This window comes from Sprattus sprattus (genome assembly GCF_963457725.1).
Source record: "Sprattus sprattus genome assembly, chromosome: 15".
In the NCBI taxonomy this organism is placed as follows: Eukaryota; Metazoa; Chordata; class Actinopteri; order Clupeiformes; family Clupeidae; genus Sprattus; species Sprattus sprattus.
In genome coordinates, this window is record NC_137913.1 from 20,980,673 (window position 1) to 21,004,048 (window position 23,376).

At 43.2% G+C, this 23,376-nt stretch overlaps 2 protein-coding genes across 2 annotated transcripts; both read right to left on the reverse strand.

The window, feature by feature from the left end:
• On the reverse strand, positions 1-3,301 carry LOC308376057 (sesquipedalian-1-like). Its single transcript, XM_080852310.1, has 3 exons — positions 3,235-3,301; positions 2,173-2,275; positions 1-1,670 (listed from the first exon to the last, which is right to left on the reverse strand). The coding sequence occupies exon 3, from the start codon at positions 1,647-1,649 to the stop codon at positions 795-797; it is 855 nt and encodes a 284-aa protein (XP_080708436.1). The 5' UTR covers positions 1,650-1,670; positions 2,173-2,275; positions 3,235-3,301; the 3' UTR covers positions 1-794.
• Positions 3,302-3,811: 510 nt separating this feature from the next.
• ddr2l (discoidin domain receptor family, member 2, like) lies at positions 3,812-22,584 on the reverse strand. Its single transcript, XM_080852345.1, has 17 exons — positions 22,461-22,584; positions 17,209-17,313; positions 16,617-16,719; positions 15,968-16,193; positions 14,292-14,439; positions 13,445-13,550; positions 13,047-13,233; positions 12,344-12,590; positions 11,849-11,938; positions 11,379-11,521; positions 10,900-11,107; positions 9,196-9,440; positions 8,560-8,687; positions 8,086-8,283; positions 7,363-7,597; positions 6,888-7,037; positions 3,812-6,526 (listed from the first exon to the last, which is right to left on the reverse strand). The coding sequence occupies exons 2-17, from the start codon at positions 17,264-17,266 to the stop codon at positions 6,392-6,394; spliced, it is 2,607 nt and encodes an 868-aa protein (XP_080708471.1). The 5' UTR covers positions 17,267-17,313; positions 22,461-22,584; the 3' UTR covers positions 3,812-6,391.
• Positions 22,585-23,376: the final 792 nt, after the last annotated feature.

Sequence of the window (23,376 nt, forward strand, 5' to 3'; positions counted from 1 at the left end):
TGGTGCTGGCTTAACACGTTTATAAGCCATTGTCTCACTTTGACAAAGGCATAAAAGAGAGATGGCCCATTTCTTGTTCTGTATGTATTTTAAGTTTATCAATAAGACATCTGTGCCAATTAGACCAGCACTGAAATAAGAAGCAATACTGATAACAAATAAGGGTATTTCAATTTACCTTTTCATAAGCTTTTAATAATTCATGTTGGTAATTGTTTTTTTTTTGTTTTTTATGCGAGATACTAAATAACTGACATCTCTCATTTTTGGCATAAATAAAGTTTAAAGGCAAGGGTGAAAAAATGTTCTGCATAAAAGAGAAGTGGTTGTTATGTAAACTATTGTAACTCAATAAGTCTGGATTATGGGATCTTGACATCCTCACAACCAAATAAGGCAAAGTAACAAACACTATAACAAATGACCGAGGGAGCCATCAACTCTATCTGTATTCTCTGACCACAAAAATCATTAAGTGTTGGACTTCAAATTCAATTTAAACTTTCTTTGCATTTCGATTTTAAGAAAAAGCACAAAGGAATTACCCACATTTTACAAAACAAAACATGAATAGTCTTGCCATGCCCTGCTAACTGCATTCCCTGTGGACAGAGGAAGCACTGCAGAACCAGAAAAGTGCTGGATTTACAAACCAATATGCTAAAGCCTTCTCTGCTGGTTTGGAATCTTAATTACAGTGCTTTGTTTGAAAGAAGAATAGATCTTGAGATGGCACAGTCTTCAATGGCACAACCTGTGCGATGAGGAGGCGCCGAGGCACTTGCTCCAGCTCATCACTGGCCCTGTAGCCACTCTATTCGCAACTCTGCCACTTCTTTACCGTACCAGTCATGGAGTTTAGAGAAGCACACGGTTTCCGGGGAGACAGGGCTCTCCAGAGAGCCCTGGGCTGACCCCTCCCCTCCCCTCCGCCGCGGCGGCACTGGCGGGGGTCTGAAGCTGTCGCCTCTGGCGCTGCCGTCGGCCTCCCAGACCACGCCCGGCGTTTCGGGGACCCCGTTGGTCAGGGTGGAGGGCTTGCTCCACGCCACACCGTTCTCCTTGGCGAGACCGGTCTGGGGCTGTGCGTTCTCTGGCTGGCTCAATGTCAAGGCAGCGGGGGGAACCTGGGGCTGAGACGAAGAGGACGCTGCCAGAGCGCCACCTGTGGACACAGTCGATTTGGGTCGTGACTGTTGCTGGTGTTGTTGTTTCTTGGAGGATTTGGCTTTTCCTTGCACCCCCCAGGCTCCCTCCTGCAGCTCCTCCAGCTGCTGCTCCAGCTCACGCACCACCAGGCGCATGTAGTCGAAGCTGGCCCGTGACAGTGCCTTTACCCACGACTCCATGCCCACTTGGCTCTCGGAGGCCATCTTGTAGATGCGGGCCCTGGCACAGTCAAATTTGATGGCAAAGGCAAACTCCTCGGCCGACTCACACAGTTCCACGGTGCAGCCCTCCAGCACGATGACGCCGATTGGCTCCTTGCTTTCCCGCTCCTCGAAGTAGAACAGCATGTTGCCCTTGAGGATGAACCAGCGTCGGTGGTAGGCCGTGTTCCGTTCCCCCTTCTTGAACAGGAAGCCAGTCTTGTCCGGGGGAGACTCACACGTTGCATAGTGAGCCACGCTGCGTTCGTTCAGCTTCATGCTTGCATGGCCCGAGAGTAGCTGATGATACGGGTGAGAACAGTCACAAGGGGAAACATGTTAACTCAACAATAATTTCATCTGTTGCATTTAGAATGATTTGTCTGATATGGATTGTGAGTAATAATTGATGAGATATGTCCTTGTATATTTTACCATTGCTGTCCTAGACCAAACAGAACAGATTGAGGAAATGTAAAAAAAAAAAATACGTTTGATGCAAGAGGAATAGGTTTATTTCCTACTACTGGTGTAGTTCCATGTTTGCATGAAATGGTAGACTCAGAACCATTATGAAGACTACTGATAAGGTATAGCTCCTCAAGTCGTGGATGATATACTGTAGTCAGGGCAATCATCAAGTGTCATTGTTATAAAAATGGTTTTATCACAAAACACAATAAACGAAGGTTCAAAGTACAAGTACAAGTACAAGTACAACTTCTGGCTAAACAATTGCATTACAGCATCTCCCAGCAAGCTGAAATTCACTTCAAATTCACAATCTTTATTTCGCACTCACCAATATTTCAAAATCCTTTGGATGACCTTCAGCCTGTGGAATGGCTTGCCTTCACTACATCACACAACACCGTAGCTTGCCATACCACATCACTGAATGTTTACTGTGAAAAATGAATAAATGAGGAAATTGGAAACATTTAGGTGCGGGTGACACAGTGAATGAGAGGACTGACAGACAATGACTCATACTCAACTAAAAGAAGAAAACTATGAAATTTGCTCATGAGATGGACAATTGACAGAAATAAAAACTGAATGTCTTGGAAGTCAATCCATGCAATGTCAAAATGGATGTATCCAGTATGTCGTCAAAATGGCAAGGCCATGTGATGTTCAACAATACAGTGGAGGTTTAACGTTAATTTCGAATATTATTGTTTAAACCTTTTTGTAGATACTCTGAGATCCCTACCGCCCTACTTACATAGGCACAAAGCCAAGGTTTACAGAGAACTTGTTTACCAAGAGTAAGTTATGCATCGTCTGCCTAAGATCAGACGAACTTATCCCAAGCACCTGAAGAAATGTTTGCTTTAGTTGTCATCTTTTCCTTCACATATATTGTATTTACTTTTTATTTAAATTGTTCATTATGGCCATATAGACACCAAGCCCTATGTCTCTGATTATAATGCAGCTTGCAGCTATTGCTTGCTAGCTAGCTAACTAACTAACTAGCAGTTGGTTCCAAAACAGCTGTAACGTTAGGCACCAAAATTGAAGTGATGACACGATGTCCGCCAGCAAATTTCTCTTTAGAAACGAGCAGTCGATGATGTAGAACATACGAACACACTAAGGAAACGTGTCTAAGATTGAAATTTAACAAGTTTATCAGGGTTAGCAGTCTACCCAACGAATTAATGGGATTTATGGACCGTTCAGTGAAATTGTGGATAACCAGGATCTGGGCGGGCGGTGCGCCTAGCCAATTCACAGCGTCAGCACATTCTCGGTACTTATACAGTCTGCTTTCGGAATTAAAAGATACATATTGTGTGCATTCACACGTATTTTCAACTTTCAATATGACACATGAACAGACAATGTTGCAACTTACCGTCAATCTAAGACGTTTCCCACCTTCTCCCTTCTTCATTCTTCCTTTTTCCCTCTGGGCTGATCAGTGGTCACGTGCTACAATGGAATCTATACGCGTCCAATCCGAAGTGCCAGACATCTGTCTGTGCCAACGTGGGCCACGGGAGCCTTGAATAAAGCTATTTAATTTCACAAAGCCTGCCCAATTAAATGTACTATGGAGACGTCTACAGCACAATAACGTGTTACACAACCTTGTGAGAATTTATAGTAGGCTACAGACTATAATTTGTGACCCAATAGCTGATTTGAGTACACTTCTTGTAGCTACATTTTTCTCTCGTGTTTATGTGATTGTGTGTAAGCTACATAGGTGTAGGCTACAGAAATATTACCTTTTTTTAATCTAAAAGATGCAAAGCTGTAACCTTAAGTGGCTCTCTCTGGATGGTTGAATACACATATAGCCTGCCTATAGCTGTTTTCTTTCAATAGTCAACTATGAGATGCTGAGGGGCTAAATGAAGCACCTTTGAGAGGGATGAAACATTTAAAAAAAAAAATCGATATGCAGCCAAAGTACAGACAAGGTTTAATTTCTTAATATAGGAAACGAGAATGAGAAACACACAAGATGGTTACAAACGGTGCAAGAATGTCCTCCTTAGTTCCCAATATATTACTTTACATCTATTCTGACTACACTATGTACATGACAGCCACATACATCCTACAAGAGTGAAGAGACAGAATTATAGCTAAAGAAAAGTTAGGTAATGGGGAGACCAGTTACTTATCTAAAGAAACAAATATGTGCAGGTACAACCTCTCTTTTCTCTTCTACAGACACATGCACACACTCAACAATTTGCAAGCACATATATGCCAATATTTAGACAGGGGATACTTCTACTTTATTTGCTTTACTGCTAAAAATGTTGGAGATGTGCATCTTGAACTATAGAGATATCATAGCTACAACTTCCAGAAGGCCACATGTTGTTTTAGAGCAACCTGTCACTCAGCTATCAATTATGAGAAGTGCTGAAACTACACATACTACTGAATCTATATGCTGTCATACACTAGAGTGTAGGGACTGAGAATACATATAAGATCAGCCTCATCCCACACTAGATCATTCTCACTCCTTTGTCATTCTCATTTCCACAAAAAAAGCCTTTTATCACACACACACACTACAAATACAGTCACACAGTCGCACGTTGGACATTTGTTTGCACAAATAACCCTTCTTTCTTCTCTCTCACGCCATCCAAAACAAATAAGGAACCAAAACAAAAACAAAGAGGATGCAGAACAAAACAAGACAAGAGGAAAAACAAAATGCTCTACTCAGTGATAACAGAGAAGACCACAGGCTCACTTCAGCAAATGCGACTGGGAGACTTGAGTTAAGAGGTCAACCTGGCCCTGAGGTTTGCGGGTTGGAATGCAATGCCAGGCACCAAGCAGACACACGCGCGCACACACAAAATTCCCTGACCCTTCTATGTCTCTCAAAGTGTATCCCAGCGCTATTGGGAATGCTTCATTCAACTATTCCAGATTGTGACACGTCCCAGCAGCCCTAACAACAATGTATTTTGTACCTTATGACAACACAATGAGATACAGTAAAAAAAAAAAAAATACTATAAAAAATGACATGTTAAAATAAAGATGACACAGACATAACAAAACAACAATAAACAAATGGAAAAAAAATGATCTTTGATATTAGTTAATGAAGCCTCATATGTGTCTATAAATGTGATTTGCTTTGAAACAATGATCACACGTGCATCCAATTTGGCTTATTAAGGCTTGAAACATGAACACAAATTCATATTAGTTTTCATAGTTAAAAAGGGCGTACAAGCATACAGGGGAACAACCATGTAAAGTAATATGTGCTTTGAATTGTTCAAACTCTCCCAGACAATGTGCCTTTTAAAGAGGTCCAGGAAAAGCTAAGACCTCTCAAAATATCTGAACTACAATATGGACCATATGTAAATAATGCATGCATCACACACGTTCTGACAGTCTACTGCAGCGATGCTAACTGAAGTGCGCTGCCATCACTGAGGATTATTGTTTTCTGGTTGTTTCTGTTTGTTTTTTCACAGACCAAAATAACTGAAGCACAAAGCACATCAAAAATGCTAGTGACAACCGCATAGGCCCATCTCAGTACATTTCTCGCAACACCAACAGATGGTGCAAAGGCGCATTAGACCTAAGCTCTTTTGCTATGGAGATATTGCATACTTTCAAAAGAGTTGCCAGGAATTAAGTGTGACGTGTGGAGCATTGGAGGAATTGAAACGGCTGAGACAATTCCACCTCCTTATGTGTGGGTGAAGAGGTTCATACAGCCCATAAAGCAGCCCATTCTAATTAGGGGGGTGAGGGGGGGAGACAGTGCAATCCATTGCACATCAGTCCATTGTGGCTCTACAACCCTCTCCATTAGGGCTTTTACTCTACACTGACAGTAGTTCTGCTGGAGCTAGGAGCACAGATGGCCAGCCTAGCCTCATCCAAATTAACCTGCATAACATTCATATTCAGAGATAAAAAAAAAAAAAAAAATACTATAAAACATAGAAAGATTATTAAGTCATACTCCAGTGTGGGGGTAAATAAGGAACATGAGCAAAAAGGAAGAAACTAAATCACAGCAGTGCTTTACATATCACAACCACAGGCCCTTAAAAAAAACATTCCTCCAGTTGTTGGTTTTCCTTTCAACCTAGCATTAAGTCTTTTCTTTTTTTCCCTCCATCTCTTTTTCCCCCTCTCCTTTGGTACCAATTGAAATGATTCAGATGTAACACTTGGCAGAATATGGAAAAGGTACAGTTGATAGGAAACACATTACAAAGAGAGGCAAAAAAATAAAACATTACTCAAGTGTCTTTGGATTTAAGCATCAATAACGCGACGCAGTCACCACAGCGAGTTGACGCCAAGTTTTCTTTTTTTGTTTTTGTTTATAAAAGCCAAACAAAGTCACTCGAGCCCCATACCCCACGCTTGTCCTCTTGCGCTTCTGAAGCTACATCATTGCTGGATTGTCTCCTGTTATTTCCCCTTACTCTGGGAGGCTAGGGGATTCAGGTCAGGGCTGAGATCCCCTGCTGGAGACTTCTGGGACTTATGGTGAAGGTTTATTGGGTTGCATGTGGTCGCAGGGCCTGATAGATGCAGTTGAATGACGGCCGGTCACCAATATCTCTGTACCAGCAACGCATCATCAACTCAAACAGAGAGGCCGGACAGAGTGGAGGGGCAGACAGAAATATCTGTGAGAAAAAAAGACAGACAGTTAAAGTGCAGTCCGTGATTCTACTCCATTATCATTGCGGCCCTCCAGGTGTCTATTCAGTGTGTGCATCAAAACAAAACACTCCGGTGCACACAGTCCTGGCTCCATACATAGGAAACAAATATGGCGGCTCGGATTGGGACATCAACAATCCCAGCCAATCAACACGTTGCTTCAGGGGCACGGAAGAGAGGGGTGTAATTTGATTGGTTGTTGAACTAAAATATCAACATCCTTAGATGACTGCAAACTACAGACGCAGACTGCATCTTAAAGGTTGTTATCTTAACATTAAACATAAACAGAATTTAAAGTAGAAGTTGGATTGGTCTGTGTACCTGTCTCCCCTGGTTCCTGAAGAACTCCCCAGTGTTTTCGATGACCTGTTCATCAGACAGAAGGCTGTACGGTTGCTCCTTGCACAGGGTAAATATCTCCCAAAGGGTGACCCCGAACGCCCACACATCACTGGCAGTAGTGAACTTCCCCTGGAGGGTGACAGACGACAAAAATACGTAAAAACACCAGAGCAACGTATTCAAACATACATGGAGGGCATACCTGCAAGTAGGGGCACATACAAACACACACTTGAGAAGCACGTGCAATATGTCCAAAGTACATCCATCCATCCACTCACACACAAATGACAAACATTGCCATCTCTAAAATACAAACCTACGCCACCCCCCCCCCCCCCCCCCCCCCCACCACACACACACACACACACATAATCTACGTCTTTCTACAGTTGGGCACCTATATCATTATCACATTCAACCCCCAGACACACACACACATGTGTCCACTCACCAGTAGAATGCTTTCCCAGGCCATCCAGCGAATGGGCAGCACGGCCCTGCCCTGGATGCGGTAGTAGTCGCTGCTGTAGAGATTGCGGCTCATCCCGAAGTCTGCAATTTTGATGGTGAGCCGGCGATCCAGGAGGCAGTTGCGAGTGGCAAGGTCCCGATGCACAAAGTTCAGAGAGGCCAGGTACTTCATGCCAGAGGCGATCTGTACTGACATGTGCAAGAGATCCGAGGGGCTGTGGAGTAGAGTTGTGATGTCAAAGTGAAGTTCAGAGACGTTCAGCAAGTGAAAGTGAAGCTTATGTACAGGAACAGTCGTGCCCACCCACTCTTTGGATCACATGTAACATTGTAAACAACTACAAAGAAGAAGGTAAGTCTGTTTAAAAAGATCTGAGGTTCTTCAAAGGACTTTTCCATAAAAACTCTTTGTTGTAAAAACAGAACCTTCCAAGATGTCACTGGCCACTGCAATTTAGAGACAGACAACTTATGTTGCATCATAAACTTAAACGGACAGCACTTTGCTACAACTGTTTTGAAATGTGATATACAAACAAAGTGACTTGTATTGACTTGACTTAATTAAATGGTTTTCCCCTAAACCCTCTTATCTATAATAATTAGCCAAAGAAATTCAAACATGTGCTTAGTACACTTTGTACACACTGTTCAATGTCTGGAATTATTTTGGACAAAGTCATAGTGGGGGTAAGGTGCAGACCTGACGGAGGGTATATTGTTGGCATGGGTTAGCGTGCTCTCTATCTCTCTCTGGGAGAGGAACATGTTGAGGTCGCCGTTTTCCATGTACTCAGTGACCATGCACAGTGGGTCCGAGCTCACACACACACACAGCAGCTGGATGATGTTGGGGTCGTTGAGTCGGGACATAATCTTAATCTCCTTCAGGAAGTCATTCCTGTCAACAGCACAAGAGAATGAGGGGGTCAGTGAGTAACTAGTGAGGTCATATCTAAGGTGCAAATACTTCATAATAAATACATTGGCAGTAAATGGCTCACCATGGAATGGCCGTTATATACATAGTATCAACCATCAGTGTTGTTACGTAAGAGATACTGTATCTAATGCTGTATGATGTATGTAAATATGACATACAAAATATCAGTGTTACTGACACATCTTTTTTAATGATGCACTTAACAACAGCAAAATAAGCCAAAGTCTAACAGACCTGGCAGTACTGGTGGCATCCGGCCTCAGCTGCTTCACCGCCACCAACACTGGCCTGTCGTCCATCTCCGGCAGAGGGGCCCCCTCTCCCAAAAACTCCAGCAGGCCTTCCGCCTCACACAAATGAACCTGAGTACACAGAGCGACAAATGACTCATACCAATCACCCCTAAACATCAGGTCACACAATTCCAAAAGCATGCGAAGGTCATTAAAGCAGGTAGTCATAAAAGTGATTACTGACATTAAGAGAATAGAAGAGACAAGGGGGGCACAGAACAACATCCTGCAGGTAAATATTCTTAAGCCAGGTCTCATTACTGTGTGTTGTGAAACCCCTTGAGGGCATCAGCACATAAACTGCTAAATCAGAGCCAGCTGCAGAGGAGGTATGGGGTCTGAGTGACGACAGAAAGGTCCGGGTTTTATATAAATGTTATGAGTGATGCGGTTTTACATAAACTTTATATGTGCTATCTGAGGTACTGTCACAGACATTGCCAGGTTATAAAAAGTGTGGGCGTAGGGGTGGGTGGGTGCACCACTGTCACCACTCGACAAGTCAATAAAACAATTTAATCTGAGAAAATATTTTACTACATGTGTGCGTGTGTGTGTGGGTTGATTCTGCCCTCACCTCTCCGAACTGTCCCTCCCCCAGCTTCTCACGGAAGATCAGCTGCTCCTGAGGGAACTCGGCCACGGAGATGTCTTTGCGCGTGAGTGAGTCGACTGTCAGGGCGGGGACGGCGTACATGTTACTGCCAGTCACGCCCTGTAGACTGACGATGTCTGTCTCTGCATAGTGGGGCACACTGCTCTGGAAGCCCTGGTGAGGTGTGCACTGGGTCACGTCAGGCTCTGCATAGCCCCCTCCAAAGCCTGAGGATAGAGGGGGGGAGAGGGAGGGGAAGGGAGAGAGGGTGAGAGAGAGGGCAAGAGAGAGGGTAAGAGAGGGGGGGGGCAGGAGAGAGGGTGAGAAAGAGGGCGAATGAGAGTTTGAGAGAGAGGGCGAGAGAGGGGGTGCGGGGAGGGGAAGGGAGAGAGGGTGATAGAAAGGGCGAGAGAGATGGTGGGGGAGAAAGACAGGCAGAATGATAGGTGTGTAGAGAGATAAAGCCAGAAAGAGAACAGTTTAAAAAGAGAAGAAGAAAAAGACATAGGAAATTATAAAGGACAGATAAAAAGACAAGCAGGGTAGGTGAGAGACAAATAGAGATATATAATAATTTTGCTGACCATAACACAAAAGTACCAACCATTTCTATTGAAACAACCACAATAGCTTCAACAAGTAGGCCTAACTGAAAAGGATGTTTTAAAGTGCCAAAGAAGAACAAGAGACCAAGTAAATCAGTAGGGTCTTACCATGAGACAGGGCATGTGTCATGCACTGAGTTTTCAGGAAGAGGTCAGAGACAGCAATACAAGCTAGAGGGCAAAGGGGCAGGGCAGGGGACTGGACAGGGTAAGGAACGGAGAGATAAAAGAGAAAGAGGGAGAGAGAGAAAGAGAAACTCAAGCTTTTGTCAGCATGCACTGCATTCTTCTATGTCCTCAGAAACATTCTTGAGGGATTAGCAATTCAATAAGTGAAAAAGAGGCAGAATGCAGAGACAAATCTGGCCCATTGTCCAGAAGTGTCTGCAGGGGGAAAAAATACGCAGACAGGAAAGTGGCAACCATTCCAGACAAAGAATCCATGCAGGCTCAAACATACAGTAGAACAACTGAGCTACTTTGTCCCATTCAATGCTACAGTATAATACATTTCCCAACAGCTGTGCTGCAAATACATTCACACTCTATACAGGCCAAATTAAAGGCTTTACTACCACTACACAAACAACACAAAGGTGACATTGTTATCTTGACTCACATCTACTCGTTCCTACAACCTCACCACAGTAAACAGAATGTGGTTATCAAAACATTTCTCCATGTTTACATATTTTTATTTTTCAGTCACCTTGTGGTTAGAGAGAAGTCGAGGGAAAATACTAAACAAATTTAAAATCACATGTAGTCTGCCTTACAAAATGTCCCTGCAGTGGTGACATTAACACAATCTTAGCAAGCACCACATATGAAACAATGCACAACTTGCTTGAAATGTGCATTAGAACTATTTCAGTTCTAATAATATTCATATACACCACACATAAAGGTTGTTAATAGGAAATGAATTGTCCTCCAAGAAACAATCATGTGAATACAAGTCATCAAAGTCCAACTTTGATGTCCCTCAGTTTAGGAAGAAGCTCGTCATCCCACTACCCGAAAGCTAAAATGAAACACTAGCTATATTTATCTTCGTAAGAGTTCCCCTTTTCCCACTCACCCGAGGCCTCTGCACTCTGCGAAACCTCCGGTAGCTTGTTCCTCAGTGCCGCCGGATCCTGGTACTGCGGGTCCAGCAGAAAGACCCTCTCATAGGGGGGGTCAGGCTGGGACATGCGCGGAGGCAAAGGGGGGGTCTGCAGGATGATGGTGTCACTGGTGGAGGAGAGCCGAACAGTCACCTCCTCCTCCAGGATGCGTCTCGGGGCCTTAGAGGGAACATGAGATAAGTGTCGCCTCCAAACTGCTCAGAAAGGGCTAATTTCTTCTTTATGTGTTTGTTTTAATTGTTCGTTCCCATAAATCAGTATATGTTGTTATTGCTGCTGCCTTTTCAAACGTAATAATAATAATTCATAATAACCCTATATCTGAGTGCCACTTGTTGGCTAATACAAATTTTAATTCAACACTGGCAGAAGAACTACGGCATCTGCTGATGTAACGTCTTGAGCCAAGTGTATCGTCTTCCACACCCACCTTCTCCAGCACTTTGCAAACATACTGGCACCACAGGATCAAGAAAATGATCACCACCAACAGGAGGATGATGGTCACTAAGCAACCAATGAGGATGGAGGTGTTGCTTTCCTCAGGCATGACCGTCTTCCATGCAGTTGTCACTAAACAGAGTCGTACAGAAGGGACAGTCAAAGGAACAGGACTTTAATAGACTAATCAGGTTAACAGTAATTGGTTAACTTCAGAAACAATTTAAAATGAGTGTGGTGAACACTTCTACCAGGGCTGAATCTGACCTAAGCTGACTCTACACGATTCTGAGTCAGATGACCAACAAACAGAGATGATTGTGTGTCACTATTGTTCTGTTCAGAGGTGTTAAACACAAAGTCAGTGAAAGAGATGCCCTTGCATTTGCTTTAAACGCTACGCTGAGCCATCCATTGGGACACCTGCAGAGGCAAGTCCAAGTAAGGTCAAACATTTACCAGTTTTCAGTGTGGTAGGCAAAGAGCTGGAAGTCTTAGGCCAGGAGGATGCCATGACAGGTGTGGCCTGGGTAGGGATCAGGTCCTGGGCTGAGGAAGGGAAAGGACAGATCACTGATAGTACCAAATAATAACATGCATTTGTGTCATAGTTCAATTCCACCAGGATTGAAGCTTTGGCAATTTAACTGTACATATTGAGTAGAGGTCGATTCCACGAAAGTCACCAAGGCTATGACAGCCTCTCTACACTGTTAGATTATTGTCTCTTGTCGGCATTGAACAACCTTTGAAGTTTCTCCAAAGAGCAGCTTTTGGAAAAAATTCTAAACCCCTTTTCGGATTCATTGTGCCATGAATTCTATGTTTGAGGCTACATTTCTAGATGCTAGATTTCTAAAGAAGCCTAAGGGCTCTCTACTGTGAGCCTTGTCTAAGCATGCACTGAGAGAGCAATACTTTCTAAATTGCTTGCGAAATTCGCTGAGACCTTACCAGACTGGAAGGAGATCTCGCTGAACATTATCCACGTGTCTGCAAAGTGGAATCGGCAGCGGATTGCTTTGCCCATGCGGCGGCCCAGGGGCACGGTTACGTAGCGGGCACTGGGATTCCGGTCGTCCAGGACGGTGCGGAACTCTTCCGTCTCCTGCTCCCAGGCAGCAATGAGCCGTGGCTTGAACCAGCATTCCACCGAGGAGAAGATCTTCACCCCTCTAGTGAACATGTTGTTGCTGTGCACCTGTGTGAGGAGAGGAAGAGAGACTGGTTAGGTGCTGAGGGACTACAGATTCACTGTAATGACAAAAGCAAAGTACTTTAAAAGTGTCTTGTTACACAAACGTCTTTGATTGATTATGAAGCAGACGTCACCTAGGAACGTACACTATTGAAAGTTTTCTACTTGTATAAATGACAATTTGCTATGCATCTTGTTGCGATGTATATTTTAGCTTGTATCATGTATCAGCCTTTAGCATGTATGAGCAAGCTTTGGCATGATGCATGTTTAGAATCATTTTTTTGCCACAGGATTGTGAAAGAGAAGCGAAAACCATTAAGAATCAAGTTAATAACCCAGTATCACCTAGTAAGCAGCCACTGTGGTCTAGTCATGGAATGACAAAAAAAAAACTCTATAGCACTCAAATATAGAAGTGACAGAAATTATCAGCTTTAGACACCATGTCTTCTTTACCTTCATGGATGTGAAGTTCCTCGGCCTGTCAAACACAAACTCCATCTCCACGTATCCAGGGCCCAGGCTGTCCTTCTTCCAGCCCACATAGTAATATCCGTGCCACACATGGTACTGATGGGTGAGCAGGAAGTCGTCCTGCCCAATCACGCCATCCGTCAGCAGGCCCAAGCCACCACTCAGTTTCCTGGGAAAAGGGAGGGAGTAACCAGCGATGCTGTGGTGCATATCACGGTGGCACAGCATAGCAGTGTAGCAATAAAGGCGGTTTTGCATGGCATGCTCGGATCTGTTTGTGGCATGGTCTAATTTGTAGCCCAAGGCGAGAGTGCACTGTGGCTGAGTAAACAGCTCTTGTCTGTGTGAGTGTGACAGCAGCGTGTGGTCTCAAGGCCTACCTGCGTTCAAAGACACCGTCATAAATGGAATCATTGAGCTTGGCGACGGAGTACCCTGGGGCCATCATCACCTGACCCTCAGGAGCACTGTACGTGGTCAAACCATCTACAGAGAGCAAGTCAGGGGGAGAGGGTGACAGAGATATGGTGAGAGTGAGACAGAAGAGCGAATGAAAGAGAGAAGAAAAGGGGGAAGACAGTGAGAGAGACAGAACACCAGTGATTGAGTGAGAGAGTGAAACAAAGTGAAAGGGGGCACTAAGTTTGTGGTTCTGGTAGACATTAAGCACTCCAAGAGAACAATTTAACTGGCTCCAAAAGGGAATGCTTTGTTTTGACTACACCGGGTTTAATTACTTGGTGGCCACAGTTCCAACCCAAAGAATTGTGTAACAGTCATAACTCATAACAAATCATACTAGCTTAGTATACAAGAAGGCCACTAGAGGGCAGACTGATGTATGTGCGTCACTGCCTCAAACACTATAGAAAGTGTCCTTAGCAACCTCAGAAACGAAGCCCTAGAAACATGCAAAATATGAAGTGAGAGAAGATTTTAGGTGACTTTAATGAAAACCCTCTCCTCTCCTGTCTCAAACTCTTTGTAACAACTCTTTTAAAAGTTAAATATCCTGAATGTAGTCTTTTAATTAAAACCCGTGTCTACACAGCCTCAAACTAAATTTCCTCTGATTTATTTTCTTTTTGGTGTTATCCACAATGGGACATAGTGGTTGTAATTGGGACACACACCAAAAACTTAAGCTCCCCTTTAAGTACACATTGTGTATAGCGTATAACCACTCCAAGTGAAAGAGAAAAACACATTTGTGCAGTCAGCACTCACCGGTCCAAGGGCATCCATAGAGCTCCAATCTCATACACACGCTGGTTGACACACTGGTGACGGGGATGACACGGAGGTAACGAGTGATAATTGGCGGGTGTAGGTCCTTAATCACTGAGGTGTAGGCATTATCATTGCCCTTTATCACCTGCCAAGAAGAAATGAATGAAAGTGACCTCAGCGTGCTTGTGAGTTAATATCCCATAATAAATCCCTAATTGCAGGAACTGGACTGACTAATGGACTGCTGTATAAAAATGGCAGGAAACAGATGTTAAGCGGGAGGAAGTCAACACATTTCAAAACCTCTCCACCGAGAGTACAGAACGTTTTTTTTTAACAAAAAGTGCTAAATAGTCCAGCTTGGTTATTACTGTTAGTCCTAGTTATTACAAAAAAACACTATCTGGCCTACATGTTTATATAAATATGTAGACCTATGATGGGCGCTATACGATGTATTTAAAGGAATTATGTATTGTAAACTTTGTACTCCTAAATTATTTTCCATATCACAAGGTTATACAGACTCCAACGCACATGCATTATGAGCATATTGATCATACATAAATATACAAATATATACATCCAGCCTGAAGCTCTGTTGTGTGTATTTAACTAGGTTCTCAACAGCCTAGGTCTATGCCAGATGCACAACATCGTAACTGAAATGCACAAAGTAGAGGGAATGTAAAAAGACTTGTCTCCTACATATTCTGGGTGTAATTTGTATGACTGTGTGGCTGGGAAAGGGCTGCTGGGTGGCTCTTTGCCACTGAGGCAATGCATTCAATAAGGAGGCCACTGAATTTTCAAAATGTTGTGATATTTCACCATTCGACAACTGAGCAAACAAGCAAGGAGTGCTGGAGCCGCTTGGCAATCTAGACAAGCTTGGCGCTTCCCTGACCTCTGCTCTCACACATATCATCAACTCATCACCCACAGTGGCCATGTTCTTCACCACATTTCAGCAGGATCAGTTTACCCTACCACTTTAAAAAAAAAAAAAAGCACTCAACCCATCTCACGTTGCAAACTACAGGCCAATTTAGAGTCTCCTTTATCTATTTAAGTTCCACGAGCGTGCTGTTCTCAACTAGGTCAGAGTAAATCTTTTGCATGAATATCTGCTGTATCCCAATATAACGTGTTTCAAGAGTGGTCTTTCCACGGAAAAGTCTGATAAATTGGTGGTAGAAACAAGATGGACATTATGAGCTGCCTCCCAGTAGTCAGACTTATCTTGCTGGTTCTGTCACCAGTGTCTGACCTGTTAAAGCACCAGATACCCCTGCCCCTGCTGAAACACATCATCTCTGTCATTCAGAAATCTGGAGTTCACAGTCAATATCAACTAACTGACTACACACATTGCATCTGTTTCTAGACTGTCATCCTTTGCTATCCTAGCCTTTTATATTTTTGCCATTGTCTATATTAAATATACCTACCAGTTTCTTTAACTTCCCACAGCTAATTGGTCTTCAAGTTTGGTGAAGCAGAAATGTTGCTCTGTGTCATTTATTTTTCCAGTCTTTTCTTTTTAATTGTTGACTTATTTACTTGTGTTAAATTCTTTCTCACTAGTAAGTTGCTTTTCAATATAAACGTAAATAGACTACGCCTGAATCCCTCACAATGGCAGTAAAGGCATTAAGATCCTTTCACTATACCTTGTTACCAAGGCGACTTTTCCAGGAAATCCAGTGATGACCATCGCGGCTGTAGTCTAGACGGTACATGCGGGCAAATTCGTTAGAGCTGTGGGCATAACGGCCCTGGGTGCCAACAACTGTGAGGAATGTCAGCTGGCGCAGGTCCAACTGCAAGTACTGAACATCTGTGGGCTCTAGGGGACCCGCCGGGCACCATGCCCCGTCCCCTTCCTCCTTGTTAAACCTGGGGGCAAGTGCAGAGATTACAACAGAGGAGAGATGGAGGAATGATTGAGAGAATTCAATGGCCGAGCGGAAAGATTGAGACACACACAGCGATAAAGAGACAGATTGAAAGACAGAGAGAGAAAGAGAAGGGAAAACATACACAAAGACAGGAACACAAGGCAGAGAGTTAGTCCAGTAAAGTAGGAGTTGAAATATGGAGAATATGGGCCATGGCCCAAAAGATTAGGAAGTAAAAGGCAAATAAAAAGTGTCAAGGGAGAAGAAAGAGATGGCAATTAGCACACCACTAGTGCTAAGGTAACTTACTCACATTCTCATAACAGGACAGTAGATAAAAAGATATTTGCTCAAGGAGCCTTTCCCTAGAAAACACTTCATACTGAATATACTTGACTATGATCAGTTATTCAAACCATACCTTGCAAACTGTGGTCCAGTGCTTTCGTGCCATTGGCTGGAGGCAGTGATTTCATCATCTTTGATCCTGCCATCCTCCATGCCAAGAGGGTATCGGCAGTGCGCTGTAACAAGACAGCGGTCAACTGATGTTGAAACTGACGTCAAACAGGTTTTTTGTTTATTCATCTCAATGTGTGGGATGAGTTACATTTACCAACAGCATGTACTCTGGGTGTGGTCAAATTGCAGTAATGCTTTACATCAGGTAAAGAGCTATGGCACTAATGCTTTTTCTCAGCGTATGACAACAACTGCTTCTATTCCTTTTCGTTGTAAATTACTAAAACACAGTGGAATTAAAATATGAAATTCTCTAAGACAAATAGAAGGAGTTCGAAGAAAATAAATGTACCAGTATAGGAAATTATTAAAACAATTATTAATAGTGCATTTTTGAATAAAGATCACAATGCAAAGATATCAGACTCAGAGATCAGATGTGAGGGAGGTGTTACAACCACAGATTCTGCTGGTGTTCATCCATAGCTATAGCATGATCATAGTACCACAGCTTTATGTATGCGTATGTAGTAGCTCTCTTTGGCTCTCACCTGGATCTATCTGAGCATTGGAACTGGTTTGTAACGCCAGGAGCAGGAACAACAGCATGGTGAGCCTTGGGTGTCTGCGAGCAGACTTGGACAGAGACTACATCTCTGGAGGGAGAAGAAAAAAAGATTTAAAAATACTGAATTTGATTAAGTGAGCACATCTAATCTGACATTTTATAACATTTGGAATGGCAGTTGATCTGAGTGCACTTTTCACCTGAAGAAAAAAAATATTTCCGTACGAGTGAAGTAACGGAGCCTGAATACAGATGTAGACGACCGTGTGACTCCTGTTACTATCATATGAAAATACATCTGAGAAGGCTGTGAGAAAGTTTCAGAACAAACCATATCCACATCCCTCAGCTAGGTTCACACTCACTGCCTACTGTGCAGAGCTCCATAACTTCACCATCAAAGAGCCTAAAGTTGTGCAAATACACAAAGCATTGATGGTGTGATGAAAAAACAAGAAGCCCATAATCCTAACTAGTACCTCTCTGGTCTTTACTAAACGTTTCTCTCCCCTCTAGGTTCACTGAGTTCTTCTCTCTGTAACTCTGTAATGACTCCGTAATCTCTCTTTCATTATTTCACCCTTCCCCCACCATCTTTCTCATCAACAACTCCCCACCCCCTCTCACCCCACCTACTCCTCCTCTGCCACTCTTTTCTCCTGCCTGCTCTCTTTCCCACTCCCTGAGCTCTTCCCTTCTCTTCCCACAAGCACATGGTTTTTCTTTCACCTTCTTTCTTATTGTTTCTTTCAATCACTCTTCCCCTCTGTCCTTCTCTCTCTCTCTCTCCTTTTCATTTCTGCCTCTTTTTCTCTCGCTCCCTCTCTCTTTCCCCACGTCTCTGGTTTTCATTGCTCTTCGTCCTTACACCTCCCCTGGGGCAGTCACTGGAGCTGTAGGCCCAGGCTGAGCACAAGTTCGCAAATGAATACTCTGACAGAAAGACATGGGTGCCAAGAGAAAATGGTAAGGGTACATAGAAGGTCATGTCCAGAACAGCATGTGCTAATGAAATATATGCCTAGACTGATTTTTCGTGCATATCTAACTAAAAGAGCGTGTTCGACTCTGAGGATGACATGTCTCCTGAAAGTACAGTATGTGGGCAAAGTATAGTGATTACATGTAAGCGCTGTTATAGTTTTTAATTGGGTACAGAAAGTTCTGAATTTTAGGCTTGTCATTGATTGTAATGCTTCCGATCTCTTCACAACCCAAAGACAATCTAGTTTTTGTCGTAGCTTTAATAGCTTAAAGAGCCTATTCCTCTGCAGTTAATGTCATCTTGGATGGCGCACGCAAGAGTTACACCCTGTTCTTGAATGTGCTCTGAGAAGAGTGTCATTTTCAATGCCCCCGTAATGAATGAGCAGTTTACAAATCCAGGCTAATGTCCCATTACTTCACAGTCATTACACAACCCACAAAGGAATGTGGTCCAAAATCCCTCTTTTTCTCTCTGTGTCCTTCTCTCTCTTGGTCTCCCTCTCTCCTTGCGTTCTCCCCTCATTCCCCAGCCCATCTCCTCACATTCCTCTGGTGCTGATGAGTGCTTTTCTCTCTCTCCTTTCTCAAAAGCAGTGGCGCGCTCATTACACCCCACATGTCACGTGGCGCCGATCCTGCCTTTGACTTCGGCTCGCCGGGGCACCACAGATAACCCACTGCCTCGGGGCCTTAGAAGCCCATGTGTTTTCTCAAAGGAACGCACGAGGGAGAGGGTGAGAGCGGAGAGGGGTTGGAAGAGGGGCTCTGACAAGGCAGAGGTGACAAGGTGTGTGTGTGTGTGGGGGGGGGGGATACATAACAGCACAGGGAGTCACAGCTGGTTTATGTAATTTTTGGGTACAAGCCGAGGCCTGTTTAGCAATCGGATTCCTGTGTCGTTGCTCATCTTCCAGAGGGGCCTCATCATGTGACCAGCGAGGAAACAGAGCAACAAAACAAAACGCAAACAACCAAAGGGTGTCTGCTTAAAACAAAAGATGGAGAGGGCGCAGACTATTTTAAAGCAAGAAGACCCCCCTCCCCATCCCCGGTCAAACTAAAACTCATAAACACACATACCGACATCTTTTAGCGATGACCCACACCCCACACAGCCACCCACCATTTTTGGGAGGCAAGTAAAAAAAAAAAAGAAGAAGAAAAAAAAACAGAATGCGAAAAAAAATGCAGATTCCTAACAGAAGACGTATTTCAGCTTGCATGCAGGACGCAGCATGCCCAAGGTAAGTAAATCAGCACACAGTGAGAACAAAGCACAAACACGAACCCTCCCCCTGACTCTTGGCCTGTTTCGCTGAGACACTAACTCTAGTGCTGAGACAAGCTTGCTGGCCCTAATCTACTTATTATGCAACACGATAAACAATGTGCAACACATTGTTCTCAAGGGAGGCCTGGCTCTGACCCAAAATCACTGCAGTAGGGATTGAGGACTACAGTGCAATTGCGTGCATTCACATAGCGGATGCTCTTCCAGTAGGGATTGAGGACTACAGTGCAATTGCGTGCATTCACATAGCGGATGCTCTTCCAGTGAATCCAAGAGGGAGAAAAAAATAATCAAAATGCAGATAGGATTGTAGATGGGATGTCCCTTGACAACAGGCAACTCATGACGGTTATTTTTTTTGTATTATTATTTGAATTTTAAATTCATACTAAACACACACTAAAAAAAGAGCACAGGAGGTACCATCTTCTGCTAACCACCTGCACGCTCACTTAAGGGGTTTGCGTACGAGCTTACATAACATAACTCAAAAACTAAAAGATTACATAACTCAAAAACTAAATGTGCTTTGGGAAACCAGCACTTAGGTCATTCCCACCAAGGATTACCATAGGTAAGGACTGCTCTGTAACTCTCTGCTCTGAGTCCCCCGGTGACATTATGCATGTGTGACTGAAACCTGAGACATCTGACCAGCAGCCCCAGAGGAAGGCCCTGGTACTGCTCAGCAAGTGACCTCTTACCCCACCCTTTGACAGATGCACACGTACTCACACACATTCATGCACACATACACACACACACACACAAACACACATGCATGCATGCATGCACACACACACACACACACACACACACACACACACACACACACACACACCACCAACAATAAAAACAACTAAATGTAACCACTGACACATTTGTCAGACTGAATACTATGGACATTTTGCAAACATTATTTTGCAAATACATCCTCATCAAGGATTAATAACATTATTGTTACTCCGAACATGTTGACAATACACCCAGCCTCTACTGTTGTAGTAGGTAGGTGCTGTATAAACTGGTGTAGTGCTGTCTGTTCTAACCTTGATGACTTCTGTACAGATCAATCAACAGGATGAATGAAAGATACTGTTGTAAACCCAGGTCTTGCACAATGTTAAATAGTTTTCAGTTATCTTGATTGGCCTAAATGATAGATGAGGGTTTCAGAGTTGACTAGACCTAGCCAAATGGAATTCTCCATAATATCTATTTTGCCTTTGATATACGGTATGTTCAATTTCTCCAATCCTCGCCTTGTGAAACAGAATTGGCCAGCAAAAAAAAATCTCAGGAGCTCCTTGACCGTGTTGTCAAAGGTGTAGCATCAGATAAAATCAGATTTACTGTCTATTGAAAGTGACTCCATTTGTAGCTCACATCATGTATGATGTACATTAGCACAGCGCTGGTAGTTATCTCAGAGACGACTGATTAAACTAACTAAACCCACAGGAGTCCAGGAATAACATCCTTTACCTCAGGGAATCCATGACCTTCCTCTCAGTTTGCCATGACTGACAAAAGATCCCCAAATGCAGCTTCTTAGACAACAGCTGTAACAGTCTGTAGTCTCTACCCATGAGATAAGCATGTAATTTTCCAACATCACAGACATTGTGTTTTGACATATAATTGTAAGCGCATCATAAATAGTTTTGGACAAAACAATGCGAAACAAGTTCAAATAATGTCACTCTTTTGTCTTGTGGAAATGGGCATGCAGGCAAAGCATGCAATTGTAGAAGATGCCCTAAATCCCTTAGTAGCCCAAATGCAAAACTAATTGGTGGTTGACAATGATTCAAAGAAAATTTACATTATGGTGTTTGTGTGTGTGTGTGTGTGTGTGTGTGTGTGTGTGAGAGAGAGAGAGATAGAGAGAACGTGAAAGAGGGAGAGAGAGAGAGAGAGAGAGAGAGAGAGAGAGAGAGAGAGAGAGAGAGTGAGATTAAAATGTAAAGAAGGCCTACACAGTTTGTTTATTTTTAACGACTGAAGATGTACACATTGACCCCCACACCTTTCGAAGCACTTTGCACAGTTGAAAAAGTCGATAAGGCTAAAATATGGGATACGTGTGATTCTCAGCAGTAAGGTTTTACTGTAATTTACAACTGCTCCTGATTATATGTATTGTTAAGTAAGTGATTTGTGTCTCTCCATTTTGTTTCTTTAAAAAAATATATATAGAGAGAGAGAGAGAGTTTAAATATGCTTAAGCACCGTTAAGTTCAGGTTGAATTAAACCCCACGATGGCCCGTCAGTGAGGAGGCCTCCGGTTGATAACGTTACAAGGGCACGAGCGAGCGCTCCACTGAAGATGCGCGCGCATGGCTAGGGTAACGGGAACACAGCGGAAAGTTCGGCTTGAGTATGGAGAAAATCTAATGAGAAGCTGCGGCGTTATGGCCTTACCATCTCGTGTCCCGTTTGGCATGTTACAAAGGCTGTAACCCATTCCCAAGTGACTTCGTTGTCCCTATAAATTACCGCTAGCACCAGTCTCCATCCCAACCAACATTCGCAATGGCAAGAAAACAAAGATGTGGAAAAGCTTATCAACTACAGTGAAGCTCGCATTCGTAAAGGCACTGTTCAACTTTCTAATACACTAGGCTACATGAAACGGGGCGAAAAGACAATCGAAATAAATATAGCAGAAGCTCAAACTGATTAATCCAAAGTAACATACCCCGACAAACTACGCACTATTTTACCTGTTAAACTATAAATTCACTCGTTAGATACTTTGAAATTCAAAGTTGTTTTGACGAAGCACAATGTAAATTCAACAGCTGTTTAGGCAATGTGACTTTATTATAAACACGCACGAACCACAATGGTCTTTGTTTCAGTGTTCCAACTGTAACAAAGAGGCCAACATCAACAGCAGAGGAACAACTTTTGTCTGTTCAACTGTAGCCTTGTAGTCAATATGATCGATTACCTGATTTTGGGCTCTTGACGGGATCCGACAGTGGTTTATCTTTGTCGAAGTTGCATCAAGGTACAAAACCCAGTTCAAAACTTCGGAAAATATTCAAGTAAAGTGATCTTCCTCGTTGTTTTACAATACATCGGGAGATGTGCACACTCAAGAAAAAAGTTTCAATGTGATTTTTACATCACATCCCGCTTCCGGCCACTAGAGAAGGGGCTGCAATACAATCTCTGGAGTACAGCTTGAATAGCTCACTAGCTATGAAACATGACTCCCTCGGCTGGTCAGGAACGTTGAATGCAGGGAAATGCAGTGAAAACATTTCTGGCATCCCAGGCAACACTTCCTTCTCACACGCAACAGCTCTCTCTCTTTCTCTCACACACACACACACACACACACACACACACACACACACATACACACACACACATGCTGTATTCACATACACACGCGTTTATAGCGTATATGGCAAGTGTGACTGTTTATATGTGCATTTAGCATATGTCATATAGGGAAAGAGGGTGAGAGAGAGAGACTAAATTCAGAGCTGGCATAATCTTTTCGCATTTGAAATATGGGCATATAGGCCTACTCTGAAGTTACATGATATTAAAGCAACACTATGTAACAATTTGACACTTTTTGAGGTATGTTTTAATAGGCAACTAGTTTTGGTAACATCCTCAAATAAATGTGCATAGCATATGGTCATGTGAAGGAAAGATACACACCTGCATCTTTCCCAATAGCCATCCAGGATATACACTGTGAAGTTCTGAGTTCCAGGCCGGAACACCCTTCAAAAATGGAAGAAAAGCCTTCACATTCATGACATTGCCAGCTATACTGCCAAACGAGACCATTTAGTGTGTTGGCAAGCTTATACTAGTGCCAACTGTGCTGTTGGTGGTGTTGGCAA